General features: G+C 49.6%; 7 protein-coding genes across 7 annotated transcripts; 4 read left to right on the top strand and 3 right to left on the bottom strand.

Annotated features, from left to right (window-relative positions):
• Positions 1 to 323: 323 nt before the first annotated feature.
• Positions 324 to 2,061, bottom strand: CI109_100408 (uncharacterized protein; the record flags this gene model as incomplete). The annotated part of the gene is made up of 3 exons (XM_032002930.1): positions 324 to 1,012; positions 1,069 to 1,236; positions 1,302 to 2,061. The coding sequence occupies 3 exons, from the start codon at positions 2,059 to 2,061 to the stop codon at positions 324 to 326; spliced, it is 1,617 nt and encodes a 538-aa protein (XP_031862737.1).
• Positions 2,062 to 3,902: 1,841 nt separating this feature from the next.
• Positions 3,903 to 5,835, top strand: CI109_100407 (uncharacterized protein; the record flags this gene model as incomplete). The annotated part of the gene is made up of 12 exons (XM_032002931.1): positions 3,903 to 3,950; positions 4,026 to 4,245; positions 4,310 to 4,410; positions 4,494 to 4,591; positions 4,651 to 4,756; positions 4,810 to 4,891; positions 4,949 to 5,056; positions 5,122 to 5,214; positions 5,282 to 5,302; positions 5,387 to 5,571; positions 5,662 to 5,735; positions 5,799 to 5,835. The coding sequence occupies 12 exons, from the start codon at positions 3,903 to 3,905 to the stop codon at positions 5,833 to 5,835; spliced, it is 1,173 nt and encodes a 390-aa protein (XP_031862738.1).
• An 804-nt stretch (positions 5,836 to 6,639) lies between these two features.
• CI109_100406 (uncharacterized protein) lies at positions 6,640 to 7,434 on the top strand (the record flags this gene model as incomplete). The annotated part of the gene is made up of 1 exon (XM_032002932.1): positions 6,640 to 7,434. The coding sequence occupies one exon, from the start codon at positions 6,640 to 6,642 to the stop codon at positions 7,432 to 7,434; it is 795 nt and encodes a 264-aa protein (XP_031862739.1).
• A 1,090-nt stretch (positions 7,435 to 8,524) lies between these two features.
• On the top strand, positions 8,525 to 9,208 carry CI109_100405 (uncharacterized protein; the record flags this gene model as incomplete). Its single annotated transcript, XM_032002933.2, has 1 exon — positions 8,525 to 9,208. One exon carries the CDS (start codon positions 8,525 to 8,527, stop codon positions 9,206 to 9,208), a length of 684 nt encoding a protein of 227 aa, XP_031862740.2.
• A 1,007-nt stretch (positions 9,209 to 10,215) lies between these two features.
• CI109_100404 (uncharacterized protein) lies at positions 10,216 to 11,193 on the top strand (the record flags this gene model as incomplete). The annotated part of the gene is made up of 1 exon (XM_032002934.2): positions 10,216 to 11,193. The coding sequence occupies one exon, from the start codon at positions 10,216 to 10,218 to the stop codon at positions 11,191 to 11,193; it is 978 nt and encodes a 325-aa protein (XP_031862741.2).
• Positions 11,194 to 11,652: 459 nt separating this feature from the next.
• CI109_100403 (uncharacterized protein) lies at positions 11,653 to 12,765 on the bottom strand (the record flags this gene model as incomplete). Its single annotated transcript, XM_032002935.2, has 3 exons — positions 11,653 to 12,082; positions 12,149 to 12,288; positions 12,760 to 12,765. 3 exons carry the CDS (start codon positions 12,763 to 12,765, stop codon positions 11,653 to 11,655), a joined length of 576 nt encoding a protein of 191 aa, XP_031862742.2.
• A 314-nt stretch (positions 12,766 to 13,079) lies between these two features.
• Positions 13,080 to 14,281, bottom strand: CI109_100402 (uncharacterized protein; the record flags this gene model as incomplete). The annotated part of the gene is made up of 7 exons (XM_032002936.1): positions 13,080 to 13,141; positions 13,192 to 13,413; positions 13,475 to 13,551; positions 13,604 to 13,669; positions 13,739 to 13,845; positions 13,937 to 14,086; positions 14,168 to 14,281. 7 exons carry the CDS (start codon positions 14,279 to 14,281, stop codon positions 13,080 to 13,082), a joined length of 798 nt encoding a protein of 265 aa, XP_031862743.1.
• Between the last annotated feature and the right edge of the window lie 211 nt (positions 14,282 to 14,492).

The raw sequence follows: 14,492 nt of genomic DNA, 5'->3' as shown, positions 1-14,492 counted from the left end.
CCTTCGGATCGACCATCAATATATATATCGTGACGTGCATTTCATTCGTATAAATCAATAAGACTAGGAATAATGAGGGTTATGGTATCTTCGGTCGCAAACATGATATGATGCAATGAAGGGTGATATATCTTTCTTGTAACTCGAGAGACAAAAAGGGTAAATAGATAAAGATGATAGTAGTAATAAATCAACATGTCGTTCTGATACATACAAGCGACGTAAAAGAAGAGAGAAGTGTCCGTCCGTGTATTCGAACGAAATCAACCAAAGACCCAAAGAGACAATCAAATCCCAATTCCCAAGCTCTGCGACTGCTACTCTCAAGCAGCTTGTGAATACCCTTGATCCCAAGATTGGTCGGCAATATAAGGACTACCGTAGTTGAATCCTTCAGGTTGGGGCTGATGTTGATGTTGGTGAAGGTAGTCCATTTGTTGTTGTTGCATGTATGAGTGGCTGCCAGCTGATCGAGGGTAGTACCCCGGAGCAGATGCCGATGATTGCATTGCAGCCGAGTGACCGAAAGCTGGAGAGTCCATAGGTGAGGTAGCGTTGCCGTGGTTCAGTATAGGAGCGAGATGGTTGTTGTGGAACGCTCGTGGTTGTTGCTGTTGTTGATCAGCAGCCTCGGGGTTGGGTGATCGTGAATATTCTGACCAAGCGACCTCGGATCCGGAGTGAGGGTATGGTGAGAGAGCATGAGCGGGGGCTTCTCGCCATACGTGACCTGAAAGATGAGACGGAGCGTAGTTGAACGGTGACGGCGAGTTGGTGTATGAAGTGTCGTAGCCAGCTTGGTTGGGGATAGCAAGGGTCTGAGGTCGCCCGCTGTGCTTGTGTCGCTTTTGCGGATGACTAGAGTAAGGGTTTGCCATGCTCATGTCGACGTTCTCCTTGTTGTCGGCAACGAATTGGTTGTGCGATCGCTTCTCAGATCCGCCATCAGGAGAAACAGCGGATGGGGAGACCGGGGCGTTGGGAAGATAGACAAGGAGGTTCTGGTCGGATTCTGGAGGGTCACAATCAGCTCGCGCAATTTCGTTTGAAAGTCTGGGCCGTACTCACCACCAGCCAATCGCATGCGCTCCTCTTCCTTGGCAACAATGTAGATTTCTCGGAGAAGGGCAACCTTGGGAGGAGAGATGTAGGCAGTTGCCTCTGCCGTAGAGAGCTCAAGACGGGCGACGGAAACAAGAGGGCTTCGGAGGATACAAGCGAGGAGTTGTTTACGTTCTACCGAGACAAGATACGTCAGCGAATGAAACATGTGGTATCTGAGACAGGAATGAATGACTCACCTTCTTTCGGGAGATGATCAGGCTCTCGGTGTTTGACACCTGCGGGCCACCAGTCGGGCTTGAATTCCTCGCCCTTGTTGTAAGGGTACTTCATCTGCTTCTTGGGCTCAATGACCTTGATCCAAGCCTTGACCACTAGTTTGCAGGTTTGTTGTTGAATGTTTGTGAATCGTTCCATGTAAAAGTTGAGAATGGCATCGGGCGCGAGGTTGACGGGATATCCTTGACCAGCAGCGGGAGTAGATGATCGAGTAGCGGCAGAGAAGGTTGACATCATGTGAGAAGGGGAAGGACGTTTGAGTTGTGAGATGGAAAAGGGACCGTTTCCCTTGAGGGGGGTCTCCATAGATTCATTCTCCTCGACCAAAGTTCGGTCACCATCCATCTCCTCACCATCCTCCTCCTCGCCGTTCTCATCGGCCGCGTCATCCTCAATGGAAGGAGCTTCACCCTTCTCTTCCATTCGCTTGATGTCGTCCCATCTCTTGGCCATCTCACCCTTGACGCGCTTTGCCTCTTGCTCAAGAGCCTTCTTATTCAGGACGCCCTCTCCCTTGCCGTTGACGGCTTCCTGGAGCAATTCGGACGCGAAGATGTCGGTCTCGCCCTTGGGGGAGATCCAGGCGATGACGAACTGACTTCCGTTGATGAAAGATGCTTTGCCAAGCGATCGAAGGATGAGATCCCTCTTGGACTTGTAATGACGCGTACACCGCGGAAGGGCGTGGTAAGGGGTTGTTCGGACGGGAATACGAGGCATGTTCTGTTGGCTTGTCAGCGACAACTCGACCGCGACCGTCCCATCTGGCAAGACTCACGAATTATGGGTGTGTTGTGTGTTAGTCGTTATAGTATGATCTGAAAGCTGTCAGATAGTCTGTGTATCGTTGAATTGATTGTAAAGAGCGTTGTCGTAGATCAGCCAGTGATCGTGAGTAATGATAGTAATATATTGGTGGATGATCCGCAGTGGGTAGTACGGATGGGCAAAGGGAATCGCTGGAATGTAGATGATGTTCTGGTTTTTGTGTTGAATGGATGGTAAAGAAAGGAAAAGATGGAAAGATGAGAAGAAGTGTCAGTTGGTATTCTTGGGGGTTTAATATCTAGGGGTTACGAAGTTGGAGCTCCCAATTGTTGGTGCAAGGCAAAGAAAAAAACAAAACAAGTCATCATCTGTGCGCGCTGGAACGTAGATCGAGGCGTTGTTGACGTCCAAGTAGGAGAGGAGTATTCACCCTTCCAGGTTCCTTGGTCCTGCACCTGAAAGGATTGTCCTTACGCCCGCGGCACATGTACTATTTGAACCTAACTATTGTACCGTCACCCTCTCGCTGATGATGAAGGGGAACGACAGAAGACAGCCCCCAGGGATCAACTTCGGTAAGGTTAAACCTGTTAGCAGGATTTCGGCACATCATCGAGAGATGATAACTAAAAGTGCGTGAATCAGAGGGAAAGAGAGGGAGAGAAAGGGTTCAATACCTCCACTGTAATTTAAAAGAACGCGTAGTCACCCTACTTGCTCACTCTCGAGAAAAACAATAAAAGGTCAGTCGCGCGTTATTCCGTTATTTTGTCACATCTGATCAGATTCCTCGGAGCTTTTACCCCAAACAGGGTTCAGCCGAAGCTAGAGCGCCACTCACCGTATTCATCCCCTACGGAACGGCACAAGAACGCGAACAGAATCACTCCAGTAGACGACGACGAGGACGACGACGCGAGCAGAGCCAGATGCACCAAACGATAACCAGTCACATACGTTCATACATGCATTGTATTGACCGACTATGATACTTGGTTGGAAACCGATATAACATAATGATGGCTCGCGATCGAGTGAATTCCAGGGGAGATAGATTGGAGGTAAATGGAGTGTGGATTGTGACGATCGGAATGGTCAGAAGAAGGGGGGAGGTGATTTCCAGTGAAGCAAAAGAAATCGCACGCGTCGGTATAAGAGAGGTATATAATACGTAATCACCGGCATCAATTCCTACTGATCGGTGATTTTATCAGATTTTCTCCTAATCCCACTTATGGGTCAATGCCACATTCCCCCGCGTTCTGACCCCGCATTTTGGATTTATTGCTTTCGTCCGCCGCGTGAGCAGCACGCAGCTTGGATAGAATGGATGGATGGATGGATGGGATCAATGATGCGGTTCAAGGAGCCAAGCTTTGAGAAATGTCTGACATTATCGCTTGATTGCAACTCATATCGTCCGACGCACAATCATACAGATTCTTGCTCGGACTTATCACTTGGGAGCCATTGTCATCTGGACGACCAGGCTTCTCGGCAAATACACGTTTGTTCTCGACTAGGTCAAAGCGGTGTTTCGCAATCTACGGAGCTTTGTTTAAATACAGCTGCGGTCGTAGGCAATTACATTCATACCTATCCGTGAATCTGTGTAACAGAAACAGTCACACAAACGACATATTGTCTTTCGAGATATCTCCGCACATCGGTACATCCGTGAAGTGAGTGAGCTCAGTCTCCGTCAAGGATCGTAGAGAGAGAGAGAGACCTGATTTCGCCTCCGCCCAGAAGACTTGCACACCCAAGGAGTAGTCGATAATCATCATACCAAGATGATGATCCCAAGATGGAAATACATAGGGATAGCAGGAGGCATAGTGGTAAGTCTCTTATGCGAACCCCACCCAAATTTCTTTCCGCAGCTGGATGCGCTCTAACATGACACTTTTCTCCAGGTCATGCTACATATGCTCCTGTCTATCCACCCTACTTACCGAGCTTCAACATCACCCTTCAACCTCTTACCGTCACAAAGCGGCTGGCATGGATCCGCACCGCCAGACTCGGCGGTGCCCGATTGGGGAGGTGAAGGCTTACCCACGGCAGAGGACTTGAAGAAGCACGAGTTGGCATTGCAAGGTAGACGGAAAGCAAATGCGGTGTTCGTTGTGCTGGGTGAGTGCAATTGTTCGGTCGTGACGCTTTACCGGGAGTATGCTGATGGTTGGACTTGATTTAGCACGGAACTCCGACTTATGGCCATTCCTCGACTCGATGAGGCAGATGGAAGACAGATTCAATCACTGGGCTAAATACGACTATGTTTTCTTGAACGAGGAGGTGAGTCTATCAACACGATTGGCCCTTCGTCAGCTTCTCAAACGACTCTGTACTGACTGCGGGTTGTTTGGTGTCGTCTGCAGGACTTCTCCGACGAGTTCAAACGATACACTCAATCGATGACCAAGGCAAAATGCTCTTATGGAAAGATTGAACCCGATCATTGGTACCAGCCGGACTGGTAAGTTCTGCTTTGATAACCACTTCGTGATAGACACTGACGGCGATTGGGCTATACAGGATCGACGAAGACAAGGCACGAAAGTCCCGAGAAGAGATGATCAGGAAGAAGGTCATTTACGGCCACTCGGTACCATACAGGAACATGTGTCGATTCAACTCTGGAGTGAGCGGCTTTCGCCACCAGGGAGAAGTGCACAACTGATTAGTTTGGTTTAGTTCTTCTTCCGTCACCCTCTATTGGCCAGCTATGATTACTACTGGAGAGTCGAGCCATCCGTCAAGTTCTTCTGTGACCTTGGTAAGTGTTAGCAACAGTGCAACTCTTCGTACTCCCTGCTGACTGGTGGGACCACAGCATACGACCCGTTCTTGGTCATGCAGGATGAGCAGAAGGTTTACGGTTTCACAATCTCACTCTTTGAATACATTGAGACTATTCCTACGTTGTGGGATGCAGTTAAAGGTGAGCTGGCCTGCTTCAGATGTAATTAGGGGTTCTAGTCGGCTAATCTGGATCTTGATCTGCAGAATTCGTCGCAGACCATCCCGAGTATCTTCCCGAAGGTAACGCCATGCAGTTCATCAGTGATGATGGTGGTGAGACATACAACAAGTGTCACTGTAGGTGTCTTGCGTTATACAGGTCCCTATTGTCTGTAATACTGACTACTGCACTCCGCATCACCAGTCTGGTCCAACTTCGAAATCGGTGAGTATCCCGTTGTGTGATCTCATGATAGCCATGCTTCTCCATCGGAAAGACGGACATAGAGCTGACTTCTATTTATCGCAGGTGACCTCAACTTCTGGCGATCACAACCATACATGGAATTTTTCGATTATCTCGATAAGAAGGGTGGATTCTACTACGAACGATGGGGAGACGCGCCTGTCCACTCGATCGGTGCGGCGTTGTTTGCGAAGAAGGAACAAATTCACTTCTTTGAAGACATCGGTTACAGGCATGAACCGTTCCAGGTGAGTACACCTATACAATGCCTGAGCTTCTCCGTCCCGTCGCTGTGCGCCACGGCGTTGTGAGATCAGATGCTAATCCGGTCATTTCAGCACTGCCCACAAGGAGAATCCCACACACGTGGCAACTGTTGGTGCGACCAAGGCAACAACTTTGACTGGGAGTGGTGAGTGATATCATTTACTTCAGCCGACTTGCGACAGTATACTGACCATTACGTGCGACTCAGGTACTCATGTACGAAGAAATACACGGATATGTTCTAGCTTCGTTGAAGTATGGCAGCGATATAACCATGCATTGTGTATACGAAAGGCAGATACAGATTTATAGGGTTTAGCACACATCGGATTTACTTCTCGGCGACCTGAAGAGTGTGAGTGGTGATTCTGGCGAATTGTGAAGCGCCTGGTCACGTCTCTCCGCCGGCCGGACCATCGCCCATCCCCAAGGTCCTTGAGCATGGCATCCCCAGCCTAGTGGTCCGGATCAAATCGCGTTGCAACTGCACACAGGTGAAAGGTCGTATCCCTTCATTCACTCCTCAAAACACGATGGTGAACGATTCGTATACAATAGCACATCGATATTGCACCCTATTGCGAATTCCGACGTCATTGCGAGATCAAAGGGTTTCCTCCTTATTCAGCAGCGTGAAACAACGCAGTCCTTTCATTTCAGTCCCCCAGGCTAAAGAGTAACCCTTCCCAACAAAGGATAAGCGCGTCGTTTATACTGAAGCAATGATATTCAGTTCTGTGACGAACGACTTCGCTCGACTGTGAAACGTGTCGTCTGCTCTTGTTGATCGCTTGAAACACTGCGAAGGCGAGGCGTCCTTTCAGATACAGTGATGTTGGCTTCGGGGATACTGTATGCTCAAGTGGCAAAACTCTTCAATCAGCTAGACTTACCGTCCTGATTATAGATATGACCCTCCGAGATAACTTATATTACTCTCTGTCATTCCTCCCACATATCCCTTCCCTCACTAAGGCTGAACATATTCAAAGTTCACAAGCTATCAACACCGCTCCACTCAGTCCATACCAGCACGAACGTCACACATCATGTCATCATCCCAAGCCCCGACTCAAGCGAGCTCCTCTGGAGGCTCAGACATTGCCTCTACCAGCTCCCTGCTTGTCGCCATGTGGGTGGATGACAGTAAGGAGTTGGACAAGGTGAACTTCAAGTACAGGACTGCACCAGGCTCATGCTCTTCCTTGGAACAGGCGCCTCACAAGTACAAAGCAGCGTTTGACCTCAAAAGCAGGGAGTTCTTCTCGACTTACAGCGAGCGCAAGAGGAATTTACCAAAATCCGACGAGAAACAGAGTCACGTCGTTGCGAGCATCCACGAGAGGGTCATAGCCAGCGGGACCGTCAACACTCACACCGAGCCGAAGTTGGTGACACATCAGACGCTTCGTGACATGGAGTCAATCAACCACAGGGTCTTGCCAAAGGAAAAGAGGAGGCGCGGCGCGCTGGTCTTGGGCACCAGCAACACGGGCACGTACTTTGAGTCTGTCAATGACTGGAGGCTCTACGTGAAGTATCTTGAAGATGACGAGACTGAGGAGGAAATGAAGGCCCGATTGCAAGACGGTCGTACTCTGTTGAAGAGATACGCCGCAGCCGGGGGAAGATTCAAACGTCCAGGATTGGCTCGGTCCCTGACCGAACAATCCTTCCCCCGGTGGTCGGTTGTTTCCATTCCACGAAACGATGACAGATTTCAGAACTTGCTGCCCTATCTTACAGCTCCACTAGATCTCGATGCGGGCCCAATTACCGACGCGGACAGTGCTACTGGTCAAGCGACCACGGACAATGCTACTGGTTCAGCGACTAGCATCTGATTCCTCCTTCATGAGAGGTCACAAGGTCCCATGGACACAGAAAGTTCTCTCGTCACTCTTGCCCGTCACATACTCCCTTTTGTCCATACCAAGTCGTGTCTACGTTTCTCTTTCTCTGTTTTTACTTTGTCACTCGTCTTTTCACATGCTCAGTAAATCATTCAGCCCCCTAGTCTCGCCGATATTGTGTAGTACATTGTGCACCTTCCATAGTGAGATCTGTGCCACGTATATAGTCTCACTATCTTCCCGTTTACATTGTCTATGCCACTCCTGCTGATGGAATCAAACTGAGGTCGTGACACTGTATATCAAGGCACCACTACAGTGCGATAAAACATCCTTCTGTAAGTCAAACACTGATCAAGTTCTGTAACTTAAGTCTACAATCTGTTCTTGGTCTACCTAAGTTTTCGATGATGATGCCAACAGTATCGCTACACCTCTTCCCGAATAATCTATCTCGCCACCTGGGACAGTACTGGGGTATTTCACAGGTCGTCATTAGATATACTGAACGGTGCGTGTTCTTGATCTGCCGGCCAAAGCATTGCCAATCCAAGTATCATTCAGGATGCCATTTCGATAACCTGGCAGAAGAGAAACCCCAGGCATTGCTCCACAGTGTCGTCATTGTACAGTTGAAAGGTTTTCTGCCTTCCTTCAACCCCCTGCAAACAAGGAGACGATGATCCTCCCTTTGTAGGTCGATACACGCTACGGCGCAAAATAGGAAGGGGTTCTCATACTGTACGATGTATCCGGATATGAAAGGCTGTAGAGCGGGAGGTCTTCTATTAGATGAAACTTGTTTTGGAAGTTGGATCCTTTCGATGCGAAAGCCATAGGAAGGTAGGTGCCCAGTCGAAATAAGCTATAAGACCGATTGGATTCCAAGGGATGTTTGCCACTCTCTCGTTGTCTTCATACTACAACTATTTTTCCGCACATCAACAGGCTCTACATTTGCCCGCACACTGTAAGTCAATCATTCAGAGGTTCATGCCGGCTCATTGATGTGCCCGGTACTCATCCGATACATATAGCCACCCATTTCTGACACAGCCCGGCGCAGAACTCGAACACAAGTATGAGCAGTATAACACCATCTCGTCCCAACAGCTTCCTAGTCTTTCTTGACAAAGACCGCAGCAACAATAATGAGCTCACTATGTCCACATCCAGCATCCCCGGTACCTCACATGGGGCCAAAGAAGAGCTGAGCACCTACGAGGTTGAATTCAAGAAGCAGTTTCAGCTCTGTCAAGCGCGAGAACGAGAGGGCCCTCAATGGCTCCAGGATCATTTTCAGTCGATGAACGAAGAGACCGAGTCTGCGATGTCCGAACAAGGACTCGCTGGTAGAACCAAGGCAATTCTTACCGATGGCGAGACCTTTGACGCCTGGATGGAGGTGCAGTCGAAGATGGGAGACAAAGGCGCGCTTGTGCTCGGAACACGGGAGAAATGGGCAAGTGAGTTGTCCGAACCGGGTGGAAGTCAGCGTCCCTACAAGGCGGTCCTTACAAGGCTCATCACCAATCCCAGCCACGACCCCACTGTGATGAGTCAGGAGGAAGAACGGGAACTACTCGAGGAGTTCTACTCCAAATCGAGGTTCACCAGGGAGGGACGTTTCGATTGGGCTGAAAAGGTCATCAGCGAACGCCAGGGTTGGACGTGGTTAGCAATTCCGAAAGAGGACATCGTGAGGCTTTCCGAGGTTGTTCCGGATATCATTCACAAGTTGATCAAAGTGGGGACTCTGGAATGAGGACAGTATGGTCATGGCGAGTAGCGGGAACGATAGGACGAGATAGGATCTGATATATGCTAGACGGAGTTGTGAATAATTGGATGCACTGCACATATCAGGACTAAATGCCTCATACGATGAAAAACTGTATATAGCCTGCGCCTGCGAATCGCCACAAACCGCCACGCTCGTGAAGGAAGACCTCCTGTTATAGCCCTTGGACGGAAACTTCTAGCCGCGGCTGGAAGTTACGATCGCCCTTGCCGAAGTTAGTCTGTCACATACATTATCTGAGACTGCGTAGCCTAGAAGCACACAAAGTCCGCTTTGAAGACCTTGCCGCGGTTGGAAGGACTTTGTTTAGAATCGAAAGTTTCATCTGATTTGTCCGGACATCACGGAGAAGCCTTACAGACACAAGAGGACGCAAGCTATGTTACGACGATAGTAGAAATGCAAGAAAATATGGCACTGCTGAGCTGCATACTCTAGAGGGTGCGGGAGCTCGCCTAACGATGCGGGCCACACTGATGAGAGCTCTTCACCCCTTCCGGTATCTGAGATTTGCGGGAGGACACGACGGTCGTCTCCTATCAGATTGAATCCCTATCACTTGGAAGACCTGAGGTCGGTCCTGATCTCTCGTTGCAGGAGGTCATCGAAGTTATGTCTTCCCGAAGACCAGATAACTTCACGAAACATCTCGCAGAATACAAAACCTTTGTAAGGGTTCCAGTAGAATCGATTTCCGGTCCAAGTGAAACTCCTTCGAAACGCTAAGGCTTCTTCTGCACCAAGGAGAAAGTGACTTCGCGAGAAAACAACGATAAAGAGAACAAACACATCTTCTTCGAGATATGTAGATTTATCAGCGTTTTTGCTGAAAAACTCCGGCGTCTTCGATGCCACGAGACCTCCTTGGATGTGCCAAGCTGCGGTTTCCTCGGATTGCTGCAGTGCGAAGGCTCCGGAAGACTGCCTGATTTGGAGCCTATGATTATGCTGCCTAGTGTTCAGCGAGAAAAATGTACTTAAGGCGGTTCATAGCTGTCGACCTTCTCCCTGATTCTCGTCACATAAGAGTCATCCATCATTCCACTTTATTCGTATTCACAGCAGACTTCATTCAATCGCACAGTACACCCATTTCACACCACATTATGACTTCGCAGAACACTTACTCCGCTGGTATTACCCGCAAAATCAACCGCCCAAATCACCTCGTCGCCACATTCACCTCTTCACCCTCCACCAACAGCTCGGGGGCCAACATCGTGGAGCCCGACATCCTCGCCATCCCTGGTAGGGTACTCGAATCTGAAGAGGCTCGCGATCTCAACGCATTGACCTTTACGTTTCTGAGCAAACTCAAGAAAGAGTGGTCGGACCGACAGACATCCGGCACCGACGTGCCGTTCGACCGTTTGGAGTCTCATGCCAGGAAGATAGCACAATCTCTTCGGACTGGTGACGATGGTCGAAGAGGATGGTCCAATACCGAGTTTACGGTGATCAAACCTGGTCCCTTCAAGCATTTGCGCGATATCATAAGCGACTTTCAGAATCTCGGGACAGGGGATGAAAGCCCGCTGCACGGCGCTCTGATCTTTGGAACTAAGCCACAAACGTTACCACCCTCACAAAGGAGTTTCTTGAGCTACCTGTCCGCGAATACTCCAAGTATCGAGCCTGGCAGTAAGATGGTGACGGGTTCCAAGATACTCGTCAATGTCCCTTCACCCTCTGCAAGGTCGACCCGCGATCCGGACAACGAACTCCAGGCAAGAATCCAACAAGGTTCGATCCTGCTGGACACCTACCGCTCTCAACTCTTCGATAAAGGCAAGGTCGACCTTACCTCTGCACAAGGATCGCTGTCAATGGGTCAATTTGAGGGGTGGAAGGTGTACAATGTCAGTCAGGAGGATTTGGACGAGATTGGATCGATTGTGGGAGATATCGATTTCACTCCACACTTTAGCCACAAGGAGAAAGAAGACTAGTGGCGGATGGGACAACACGACGAGTGTAGGGATGGATGTAGATATGTGGAGCAGGAAATGCTTCAATAGATAGGTCAATGAGCAGATATGTTGAATTGCTATAGCACAGAGTATTTGGGAGCGAGTTGTTGGATATTGTAGGAAGACAGAGCAGGCGACAGACGAGGCAGTAAAGTCATGTTATTCGCTTCGCTATGTCGTAACTCAATCACCTCGTACTGCGACCACGCTGCACGGCTCCATGCTTATCAGACGTCTAAATAGATTCATAGCGAGCACACTACAGAAAGCTAAACGTTACAGTACTACAAACAGCTATCGTACAATCGTATCCCTCCTTCTCCTTCTCCTTCAACCGCGCAGCGATGTCACCGCCACATTGCGAGGTGTCAGATATACCATACTACTCCTGGTCTCTCTGAGGTATTTATCACTGGTACTGGGTGGTAAAGTTACAGATTAGAACAACGCCGCGATACCCGCTCCAAAGGCACCAAGTACGATCGCCCCGCTGCCCATCGTCCACTCGACTCCCATAGGGATAACATCAATCGCGGCTCTCAAGGTTCCGCTCGAAGCTGACGAGTTACCACTGCTAGATGAGTTCCCAGCGCTTGAAGAGGAGTTGCCGCTGGTCTGCTCGTTGTTTGAGAATGACGAGTTGGATCCGGAGGTGGAAGTGGAGATGGAAGATGGGGAAGAGGCAGTGACTGTGCTTCCTGAAATGGCGGAGGTGGCATCCGCACCGGCACCGGAAGCGGTGGAAGATACGGGGTTGAAGGCGGAACCGTCAGTCGGAGAGCTGTCAGCTGCACCGGAGGAGGTGGTAGCAGCGGCGGAAGAGGCGGAAGAGTCGCCGCTGGCTGTAGCAGCGTCCGAGGACGAGACGCTGTCTCGACAGGTCAGCTCGACTGTACTAGGAATGTTGTAATGGGGAATAGAAGTCGCCACTCACACATCAGTTCCACCACCATTCTCGCCTTGGGCAAGAACACCGACGGCGCCGAGAAGAGAGAAGAGGATCAAAGACTTTTCGAATCGCATGATAGATGATTTGGTTTGGCTTGGTTGGACTATTTGTCGATCAACGATAATCTATACGTTTAGGTTATATGGACTATGCACTGCAAGTCTTTCACACTGTGTTGTTGGGAAGTGAGAAAGAAAGATGGATATTGACGAGATGGAAGGCTTGATATAGCTTTGTCCGCTGCTTGTGATCCACAAAGAAAGTGGAGTCTGTGAAGAGGGAGTCTGTGATTGATCGGCATCTCGAGGCGAGGCCGAGCCGAATATCAAAGGAGCTGTGAGCCACAAGGGGCAGAGAGGGGAGGGCAATGAAAGGATGATACTGGACGATCAAGGGGTAACGGACGGGATAATCACCAGCTTATCGGGTAGATCAAACTGGGGGAAGAGATGAATAGAGCAGCCGCCATGGTGTTGTGTCAAACCTGAAACAATGAGAGCCGGTGTAAAGTCGGGACTGTGCTCTGAAGGGTAGCGGATCCTGGCGGTTATACTATATATGCGCAAGTAGGACAAAGGAGGTGACAAAGGACTGACATGCATGACATAAGGTAAATGCTTGGTATCGTGGACATCGATTGGAGACTTTGGAGACGCTGACACGAACTCTCAACGTGAGTGGTGATGAGGTGAAGGATGATATACACCGCGAAAAACAAACGAAAGGAATAAGGGACTGAGCTGTCGAAAGAGGCACAATCGTGAATGCCTTTGGTCATCAGCTTCCTCACTTATTGTCTGAACATCAGACTTACCGATACTACATAGCGATATGCACCGGTCCACCGGCAAAGTGAATGCCTTGATTGTATGAGCCTTTGCTAGCTGTGTCAGTGGGGTCCGACCTCGGTATGTCTTCACTGACCGTAGTTTCCCATCTGGTAGTCGGGTTGTTGAGAGGACCAAGCGATGGCAGGATCTGAATCCAGCCGTTAATTTGGCAACGCAGCAACCGGGGCGATCACCTACCCATGGGAAGCGTACCCATCATCATTCCTTGTGTATTAGGAGCACCATATCCTCCAGAAGTGTAACCTCTGTTTGGGGGGAAGCCCATACCAAGATTCGCGGGATGCATACCGACTCGTGACGTTTTGGCGACTCTGTTGAAGTTGACGCCACCGTGAGAGTTTGTAGGATGGTGAACCGCACTGTGAAGAGCAGTGCTGAGTGGACGAACGGTGGGGAAATCTATTGCAAAAAAGGAGATGATGTGAGCCACAAATCACACATGAAGGTGACCACAACGAACCCTGATTGCTTGGGTGAAGGGGGTTACCCAATGCCGACGAAGCCAAAGCCGAAGGGATTTTTTTGCCTTGGAAGGTACTTCATTCCCTGAAGTCAGTCTCCATCACAGACGCTAATGGTCAATACGCACTGAAGATGGAACCAGTTATTGAGCTTGATGGCGTTGTCTTTCGAATGACAGTTGATCACCGCTTGACTACAATGACGGCTGCATGAGCTGCTGATATCGACGTGTACCTTGAAAGTCGAAAGTTGAGCGGCTCACCCCTTGCTCTTTCCGTTGACCTTGTGCTCCATAAACAGGACGTCCTTGTTATCAATCTGGAATCCGATCTGCTCGCAAAGCATGACAACATCTGCATCGTTTGTCCACTATCGAGTGTTGACAACATCAGCCTGGTTCCCTGGACATCGTAACCCTGATATGGAGGTATATCTTGGGAAGGTAAGGGAGGCAACTCACCCAATGGACATCGTGAATCACAACCGAATCGACCTCGTCGGCGGAAGGGTCGAGACCCAAGAACTTCTTGCTGAGAGGGACGGCTCTAGAGGGGAACGCCATTGTCGCCGTCCTAGGTGATGCGTGTTTGACCTTGGACATCACCTCAGCCTATATCAGGATGTCGACCAGTCACTATGTTACCACACTCATTGTGTAACAAGGATCTGGTGAGAAGCCTGTACCACTTACCTTGGGCTCATTGACCCCTACACCATTATCACCGCCTTCTCCAGGAGGAGTGATCTGGATCCTCCCATCTGCTGATTTAGGTCGAGCGGCGGGTTCGTCGTTCGAGGCTTGCATGCTGCTGTGGGACACAGCTGGTGCTGGAACCAAGAGGGATACTGTCTATTGAAATGAGGATGACGGTCAGAGGTAGGGATGAGGTGTCAGGGATATTTGCCACTCACGTCAGCCAAATGGACTAAAGCCAATAAGTTAATCGTGAACGAGGGATCAGAATGACTTACTGGCAACTCAGTGATCGGCAATAAGCTAATGTCCTTCCTGAGAA

The sequence above is a fragment of the Kwoniella shandongensis genome, chromosome 1 (genome assembly GCF_008629635.2).
Source record: "Kwoniella shandongensis chromosome 1, complete sequence".
Lineage (NCBI taxonomy): Eukaryota > Fungi > Basidiomycota > Tremellomycetes > Tremellales > Cryptococcaceae > Kwoniella > Kwoniella shandongensis.
The sequence above is the reverse complement of the archived record's forward strand: the minus strand, read 5'-3'. Positions and strand labels throughout refer to the sequence as shown.